Below are 10,111 nucleotides of genomic sequence, written 5' to 3'. Positions count from 1 at the left end.
GTCGTTGAGTTAGAGACTGACATCTGTGATTTATGTACCACGTTCCATTGATAGGACGTAAGATTTTCAAACATACAGACGAGTGTTCGTATGATGATTTCTTTGAGATCTGGTTATTCTAATCAAGTTTAGTTAACATGAAATTAAAGATTTATTAGCAAAAAACATAGGAAAATAGTTCAAAATAGACTTTGGGCTTATAAAATTTTAAGCAAGACATGACCTCTCCGTAAATAGGACATGTCGGAAACTCATACAACAGTTTTATATCAAAATAACTAAACTATGATATCAACAATTTAAATCCACCCAAATGGGTGTCGGCAAGACACATTAATAATAAAATTCATTCAACCAAGTAATAAAGCCGACAAGGTTCGATAAAACATACATACATCCAAACAGCGATACAAGACTCTCAAAACATAATACAAATACTCGGAGCATCTTCCCAATAAATATATAACAACTCCATGATACACATAAATATTTGGGAGACTTGACAACACGACCCAACCTCAACCAATGGATTCTCCGCCTGGTGCTGCAGAACCACTTGGGTGACCCACCATGATACCCCAAAGCAGCCACAACGGCCCTCTGATGTTAGAATTTTGGTATGAAACAATTAAATAACAACAACAATAATATAAATCATGCATAACATATTTATGAAATGAAATATGCAATGCATCCAATTGGACTCAGTACAAATGGTATAACATGAGTCAATAAACCCAGAACAATACCCGAGCTAACACACAAGGGAGCCTCATCGACATGAAGCTAAACCGCCTCAGTCTATGTATGCAAGGTATATCATATTGTGCTAAAACAAATTCCCATGACTCAACATCCATACCGTTATCAACGCTACAATAGGAATGACACAATGAAACAAAACCAAATGACACAATCCCACTGGTCATCCTGAAGGGTTGCACTAAAAGGCAGGACGCTCAATCAAATCTACGGTCTCAAGTGTATAAATAAAGGCCTATAATCCACTCTATGATCCCAAGATAAATAACAAGTTCGAATACAATGAACACCAATATACGGTTAACAAGAACAACAAGGCTCAAGATGTATGTCATAAATGTCATGCCTAATTCTAAATGCCTTATAATATGTCAAACAATGAACATATAAATAACAAGACATTTAATATCACATAACTCATAAAATATCATAATATGTGTAAAACATAAATTTTTTTATCGTCATATGATACCAAACTGTAACATATCTACAACAACTCAATAACGGTATAAATGATCAACTTAAATTCCTCGGCCTATAATGATACAAATATTCTGCAAGACGAAAAATTAATAATATGTCAAAATAACTTAAATAATCAAATAAATTCCTAAAATATTTGAAGTTGAATGATTGACTAGAGTGAAGTATTCTCTCCAGTGGTAAATCACAACTCAATTCGTAAAATTCTTGCAATTGTTTATCATTTTGACTTGGAACTGGAGAAACTAGATGTCAAAACATCTTTCTTGTGTGTTGAATGGGAAATATACATGAAAAAACCAGAAGGATTTGAGGTTCCAGGCAAAAAAAAAAAACAATGTTTGTCTGTTGAAGAAATCTTTGTATGGCTTGAAACAGTTCCCTAGAAAATGGTACAAGTGGTTGGCTTCATGGACTAGTAGGTGAGCTTGGTATACCTCTAGCTAAGAAAATAGCCTACTGTGACAGTCAAAGTGCAATTCATTTGCGAGAAGCCCTGTGTATCACAGAAGGACGAAACATATCGATATCAGAATGTTCTTCATAAGAGATTTGGTTTCTCACAGAACAATCATAATGGAAGTAGATAATCCAGCAGACATGATGATTAAGCCACTTTCAGCCTCCAACTTCAAGCACAACTTTGACTTGATAGAAGTATATAGGAGATGAGAACCATGAATGAGAACATCATGTCAAACACTATGGATATTATTAATTTATGCCAAAGTGAAGATTTGTTGACTAGTTGGCATATGTTAAACATGGTGGTTGATGGTCGACAAAAACTAATAAATATGCTAGTTTTTAGCTGAAGAATGTGGAGGATTTTAAACCATATTTTCATCTCTACTTTTCCTATAAATAGTCTTCATGCTTTGCCTTGAAGATCATCCCAAGTGAGAATAAGCAATTGAGAAAGCTTATTGAGAAAAATTGAGAGTTTCTTTGTATAGAATTGGGATAAGAAAAATATCGAGTGAGTGAAAGTTCATTTGTAAACTTTCTCCATGGTATAAATATTGCTTCTCTATTTCACGTCGACTTAGGAAAACTGTCGAACCACGTAAATTTATTGTGTTTCATTTTTAATTATATTCTCGCATATATAATTTTCTAAAAGATGCATCATGTTTCAACAAAACCATTAAATTTATTTGTGATTTTAGGGTGTTTTCACATAGATTTTGTTTTGCTTTTATCTATTAAAATTACCTTCTTTTTTTCTTACTTTCTGCATTTTTTTCTGGTGTAAAAATTGCTATTTGTGTTCAACGATGCTATAGGAGAAGGGCTGCATAAATGGGCATGTGAGGAACTGGGGTATCTCTAATTAGAGAAAAAAGATCACAAATTTTGATGAGTAATTTTCCTTTAAAATGTAGATTTGTGGAAGATGTGTTATGCCACCAGCCTTCCTTGTCCAATTTATTAGATTCTTTGGCGATTCATGATACGATTTGCATAGCTGAGTTCTACATTTTCTTTAACATATCTCAGGTTTACTGTTGAAGTAGTGGAGTAAGAAACCAAGAACGACGGATACAGATAAGAATAGTAAAGACTTCCTTAGTATTTTGCCTGAAAGTATTATTAGTCGAATTATGTCCCTCCTACCAACAAAGGATGCTCTGTGAACCTGTGTTATGTATAAGGATTGGGAGTACAAATGGACTTGTATTCACAATGTAGACGTCGATTCAAAAACGAGCATTGTTAACGTTGAGGATTTGTCAATATTTTACGTTATGACGTTGTTGTTTTACCCGTCTGCCTTTTTTTTTTTGCATCCCATTGACAGAACTGATATCAAATTTGCCTTGCACTTTCAGGCCAATTCAAAATTAAATGGCTTCATTGATGGTTACTTATCTTGATTTATATAAATAAAAAAATCAATAAATAATAAAAAATTGAAATCAGTAGTTTTTCAAAATTACAGTTCAGCTTCAAATGGGAAAAAAAACTGTGTAGTTGTTTATAACACAGGAAAAACGGATGTAACAAACAATGATATCTAGAAATTGGAATGAATAAAGTTGAATGAATTTTCTTTCAAGACCCGAAGTAACGTTCAAACTCTGCCATTTTTTCCATATTTTTTCTCGAAGAAGCAACCACAAGATCACCATTCCCAAATGCCACCTTCAGTCTAGTCCAAAAATTCTTTTCAGCTTGATTCTCTTCAGATTTCTTTCTTGAGAGCCCCGACATTTTCTTCAGCCCTCCGGCGTTTCTCAACAAAAAATCTGCCAAATGAACATGTCGTTGCTCTCCCTTGAACCCATTAAACTGAACTTCTTTAAGATGTAACAAAATACAGGAAGGAATCAGCTCGACTAAATCGTAATCGTAATCGTTCCACAACCACTGCAAAGGAAGCATGATAAACTTAAACAAGAGTTTTATCAGGTAAAAAAAAAATGAATGAACTGAGAACATGGAGGAGCCTCATATTCAATCATTTTCACAGAAAGTTCTAATTTCATTTGCACTTAGATAAAGGGAACAACAAAGGCAAGGCGGATAGCAGGAAGACATTGACAAGCTTACCACATTTAACCTGATGCGTTCAAGAGATGGCGTTGAATGAAGAAACTCTAGAAAAGCTTCGCTGGTGCATGATGTGAAAATTTCTAGATGTTTCACCATGTCCAATTTAGGGAGTGGGGACCCCTGTTTTGATAGGACGATCGCCTGTCACATACGGATAAATATTATTGTTGATGAGGATATAAAGTTTCATTAAATTTCAGATTCCATTTATTAACCAAAAAACAGAACTAGCTGCCACATGCGGTTACAAATATTAAATTAACTGAGACAATATAAACCTCAAATTCCCAACTGTCCCTTTCTTTGAAAATCGAAAACATATTTACCATATATGTGTGTGTGTTTGTTACACAGTTGTAATAATCTCAGCAATAGTAAGCCAACTTGGTTTTTCATTAACTCAGGAAATGTTTCTCTCAAGTCCAAATGCATCCTTGAAGTCTCAAAATCCTCAAGTATTGATTCTACCTTTTTAACATCAAATGCCAGAGAGCATTGAAAGCAGGATATAGGCACGATATCAATTCGTTTTCATTTATTGAGCGAGAGACACAATTTTACGAATAAAAATCTGTTATCCATGTAATATAATGAGTGTAGCAAGATTAGGCAAACTGACCTCCACCATAGCACCTGATAGTTGCAGATGATTTAAGCCTGAGCATTTTTTCAATAAGAGTTGACCATTCAGTCCATTTTTCCTAATTTCTTCATGATCCTGATAATATCCTTGAAAATGAATTGATGCACAAAAGACGGAAGATGCACTTAGATCAAACTTCTCTAGACAACTGCCATGAAATTCAAACTTCCCAAGCTTGGCTCTGGAAATCTTGATCTGGAAACTATCTACTTCAGGAAGATCCGTGTTTTTTTGCAAATAGAAATTAGTCAGGGATGGAGCATGGATTTCTACAAAAGTCACTTTCAACCATCTACAGCTCTCTAGTTTAAACGTTTCCAAGACCGGAAAATTAAACACCAGTTGGTTAGTATTGGGAGCATGTTCGTTTAGAATTTCAACTTGAGCAAGATAAAGAACTTTGAGGTTGGAAAACCAATTCTGGATTGGCCTGAAAGAGCAAGGCATTTGTAGCTTAAGGCTTGTCAATCTGGTGCAATAGAAAAGGCAACGGGGAACAACAACACCTTCATACTTACAAACTATTTCCAATTCTTCCACGTTCCTCATCAATGCAGCAGATATCCATGTTATCATTCGACGCGTGTCGTACTTCTGGTGGCACAAAAGGCAAAATCTCCTTATATTCGAATTCCGAGAAAGAATGAAAATTCTATCCACACAGTTAACAACACTTGTCTTCCTAGTCGATCTAAGTGAAAAACGGTCCACGTCATTTATGTATATATTGTAAATCCCAGTCCACTTGTACTCCCAATCCTTGGACAAAACACAAGTTCGCAGAGCATCCTTCGTGGGCAGGAGGGACAGAATTTGATCAATAATACTTTCCGGCAGATTACTAATAAAATCTTGGCCGCCATCATTGTCCATAGAATCTACTCTAGGTTTCTTCTCTCCATTGCTATCAATCTGAATGCTTCCGTCCATTATTTTAACAGCCAACCTAGATATAATAGAAAATCTAGAACTCAGTTACCAATCAAAATAACACAGAAAAGAGATCAAAATCCCAACATGCACAGGCCCAAGAATCCAAAAAAAAAATGGTACACGTACGGCGGCACAATCCATCCCGGACAAATACGCATTTTTAGCAAAATTACTCATAAAAATTTATAAACATATTTTTTTCTAAAAAAGAGGCAACCAACACGCCCCTTTCTGTATTCTGATCCTAGAGCATCGTTGAATAAAGATATCAATTTCTTCCAAAATCTAAGAAAGGCATAAAGCGGATAAAATTCAACAAATAATAATCCATAAAACAAGAACTTAAAGATATAAAAAAAAACAAAAACAAAAACAAAATCAACACATAAAGCGAAGGTTTTTCAAACTTTTACCCGGCGAACTAACGTAGAATAACAGCAGTAAGAGCCCTAATTGCTTGCTATCCTCGTTCTTCAAATCTGGTATTGTAAAACAGTGTGACTCTAAGAAATATGGCTTAACTGCGATACATACATTGTTTGGACATGTGTCCGAGGAAGAATGAACTGACGTAGAATAACATCAGAAAAGGCGTGGCATTTTTATTTTGGTTTTTCTTTTTTATCTTTTCTTTTGCTAATTTAGTAGTAAATATATTTATTATTAAATTAAATCATCAATATTTTTATAATTATTATTAATCGAAATAAAATAAGTATTTGTTACTTAACGGGGGAAATATTTTTGTATGAATTATTTATAAATATGAACTAATTATTTTAATAAATTTAATCGAGGTTTAATTAATTATTTATTTAAATTAAATTAATTTTGTAGTTATTGAAGTGTAAGAGTTTCTTACATATATTGGTATTTTAATTAATAATTTTTGGAATTAAATAACTGTTGAAAACAAAATAATAGAAAATATTCATTTTAGCAATGAATTTGTAGCTATTTTGAAATCAATTTTACACTAAAATAGTGCGATATGTCGAAAAAAATTTCTTTTAAATGCAGTCTAATTCCAGCCGAGGGATTTAATTAATAATTAATTTTTTATATAAATTTTATATTTTCTAAATATTTTTTATTTACGCCATATTTTACCTCTGTGTTGCCTAGTGAACCTTACTTGGATAAAGCGTGAGCCTCGTATTTTTCGATTTCAATATAAATTTAAATCCTCATTTTTAAATTGATACAAGAAGAAGAAGGTGAAAGTGATACAAACTCCATCATCCGTAAAGAAGAAAGGTTACTGATACACATGGGCGAGACCAGGATTCAAAATCACCAGGGGCTGGCTCCGTCTCATACTATATTTAAATCTTAAACTTGAAAATTTATTGCAGCTGTAAATACATTAAATCGATAGTGGAGCTCAACTGTGATTGAATCATTTTTTGGCAAGAACGACCTGTACCAGATTTTAAAAACTAAAACCAAAATTCCAATTAAACAAATTGATTTTTTAAATTAATTTAGCTCGATAAGTTATTTGGGTTGAAACCGATATTTTGTTCACCCTATAGACTGAATTGATGTATGGTCCTTATCTTAATTCCAAAAAAGATTTTTCAAATTTTTTACTCTTAAGAACCATTGCGGTCAAAAGTCAAAGTCAGTTCACATCATTTAAAACCAACGGTAAAAAAATTAATGATATTGACAAACATCAACGAAAAATATGGACATTAATAGAAAACAAAAAACTTGATACATCATTTAAGTCATTATGTACAAAATTCAAATCATTACTAAATCATATAATATCACATACTATGATTCACATGAAAATTTTGTGTAATTTCTCAAAGTCATTACTTTATTTTTCTCAAAATTAATTCTGATAAACATAGACTAGTTCATACTAAAAAAATTAAAATTCTATAAAACTTTTAGTATTAATAGAAATTAAATAAAGATGTAATAAAATATGTAGTAACTGCATAATTGTATTATCATATTAGCTAAATTTAATATATTTGTGTGTTATTGTAAATATAGTCTAAAAATGTATTTGGAACTTAAAACTAATTTTAAAAATCAACTTACATTAAGTTCTTAAACCTTTGAGCAAAATGCGAGCGAAAGTCAAATTTGATTATAAGTATTTACAGAAGATCATTTTAAAAAATTACTCATAGTTATCAAAAAATCTACAAATTTCCATCAAAAAAGTAAAGTTAAAAAAATACAAAAATAAAGAAAAAAATAGGAAAACTAAAAAAAAATTGTAAATTTAGGTGGGGCTGGAGCCCACCCTAGCCCAAGGGTGGCTCCGCCCCTGCTGATACATCAAGTCATCCAACCTCAGAGAACCGAGTTGAACCCGCAGCTGAGCAGTTAGGCTCACTAGTCTCACAACCAGTTCAAGAACCATCTCTACACCCAACCTCTTTAATTTAAAAATATGCCCATGCAGCTCCACTGATCCCAAATGTTGAGACTTCAGGCAGTGCACCCCCTGAATCCTTGATGAATCCTCCGATCCTCCTGATCAACAATCTGAATCAGTTGCATCTCCACCATTTAGAGAAATCTCTGGAAAATGTGAATGAAGTTGTTTAATTCATCACACAACAACAACATGATGAAGTAGATGAACTGCCACCTTTTCTCTCAGGGGCGTAGTTTCACTAGGGGCTAGGGTGGACTATAGCCTAACCTAGTCTCGGGCTTAATGTGAATATATAGTTATGTATTTTAGAATTTTAGTCACTGAGCAAAATTTTATGGCAAAAACTTGTGTGAGACGGTCTTACGGGTCGTATTTGTGAGACGGATCTCTTATTTTGGGTCATCCATGAAAAAGTATTACTTTTTATGCTAAGGGTATTACTTTTTACTGTGAATATGGGTAGGGTTGACCCGTCTCACAGACTAAGATCCGTGAGACGGTCTCACATGAGACTCACTAAAATTTTATAACTTTAAAACATGGATTTCTATGAGTTTTAAATAATCTAACATTTGAGCTACTTTATATCTGTGTGGTTATCTTAATTTACATGTTTACTCATTTTAGTTCTACACTTATATATATATATATTTGTGTTGATCTGATTATAAGTATGTATTTACATAAATATATTGAATAAAATAAAAATATAATAATATTATATAATTATCAAATGAGTGATAATTATTAGAGTACAAAATTGTATAACTAAATTATTTGAATGAATAATGTTATACGTACTTTCAAAATTTTTTACTTACTTTACTATGAATTTGTTTAAAAACTTCATTATTATAAATGATATTTATCATGTATCTTGATACATTAAATTCTCAAGATGATTTTTAAAATTTATCTAATTAATATTATACGAAATATAACAAAAAAATATATTAAATAATATTTATATTTTTAATTTTCAGCCCATGCTATTTTAAAATCTCGGCTACGCCCTTGTTCGATCCGATTATTGAGCAGCTAGATTTTCCTAGGACTTTGCAAGAAACTGATGTGCTAGAAGATGAAATAATTTGGTCAGAAGATGCAGTGATGACCTGAACAATCGTGATTATGATGAGTGTAGTTGTGATAGTGCTAGAAGTTGAGATGGTTGAGCAAGCAGTGACTATGCTAAATAGCGTTGCAATTGAATAAGACAGTCATGTTGGGCCAGTTAGGCTGAACTTATTTTGAGTGTCTTCGACTTGATTTGAAAATCAAACTTGATTTAATTTCTCAGTGTTCAATATTTCAATAACCGAGTTATTGTAGCTCGATGCTTGTCCCCCGAAAAATCCTATCGTCGCTCATTGTTTTATCATGGTATGTTTATGATAATGAGATATTTTTCATTGCATTAGGTGTTTATCTAACATTATCAAGAACAACCCACTATTAAAAAAAGCAGGCATCAATAAGATGTACGTTTTTTCTAATGCATCCATATAATTGAAGAATAAAAAGTTGATTAATAGCATAATATTTATTTCAAAAAATAATATGGTTAAGAACATTGATGTATTTGTCTAATCTGTTATCGTTAAAGGGATTGTTATTTGTACTCCATAATTTTTTAATCACGCTCTAACTTACCATTTTATCTGACTGATTGTGAAGCTAGTTAATTTCAAAACTTGTCATTCATTCTTTTTCACATTAACCACTATAATTTTGTATTTTATAATTGAATGATAATTTTTTCATATATAATAATAATATATTATTTATTTTTATTATAAATTGAGTTTGAATTGTGAATTTTCTTATATGTCTTTCTCTATATTATCCATTAGTTTTGTTTTATGGGATTTTTTGGTGTTTTATATGTTTAGGTTGGCAAAAAAATGATATCTTATCAGACATGTTACAAATTACAAATAATTTTTTTAACCATGTAACTTTCTATTAAGTAATAATTTGTCTTTGAACCATGAATTTTTTTATATTCATATATTAAATATAAATAAAATAGGCTCGTAAAAAAATAATAGCTTGTCTAGCATGTACAAATATTTAAGCAGCAAAATGATTAATAATTTATAAATATAACTAAGTGACAAAATAATTAAATTTAATTTTACAGATGACTCATGGAATGGAGCTATACAACAATTTCTTCCAATATGTTATATGTTATATAGACCTTTATCAATGAGCTAATTGGTAATTAATTAAATAAATTGAATATAAATTAAAAAAATTTGTCTAATGGAATCTATATATATCTAATATTATCGATTTTCAATCATGAACTCCTCATATGAAAGGGA

The 10,111-nt window shown here is 31.7% G+C and overlaps 1 protein-coding gene across 1 annotated transcript; it reads right to left on the bottom strand.

Annotated features, from left to right (window-relative positions):
- Positions 1–3,225: 3,225 nt before the first annotated feature.
- Positions 3,226–5,918, bottom strand: LOC140810103 (F-box/LRR-repeat protein At4g14103-like). The gene is made up of 4 exons (XM_073167913.1): positions 5,791–5,918; positions 4,421–5,390; positions 3,799–3,942; positions 3,226–3,615 (listed from the first exon to the last, which is right to left on the bottom strand). Exons 2-4 carry the CDS (start codon positions 5,372–5,374, stop codon positions 3,301–3,303), a joined length of 1,413 nt encoding a protein of 470 aa, XP_073024014.1. The 5' UTR covers positions 5,375–5,390; positions 5,791–5,918; the 3' UTR covers positions 3,226–3,300.
- Positions 5,919–10,111: the final 4,193 nt, after the last annotated feature.

This window comes from Primulina eburnea, chromosome 13 (assembly GCF_022965805.1).
Source record: "Primulina eburnea isolate SZY01 chromosome 13, ASM2296580v1, whole genome shotgun sequence".
Classification (NCBI taxonomy): Eukaryota; Viridiplantae; Streptophyta; class Magnoliopsida; order Lamiales; family Gesneriaceae; genus Primulina; species Primulina eburnea.
The sequence above is the reverse complement of the archived record's forward strand: the minus strand, read 5'-3'. Positions and strand labels throughout refer to the sequence as shown.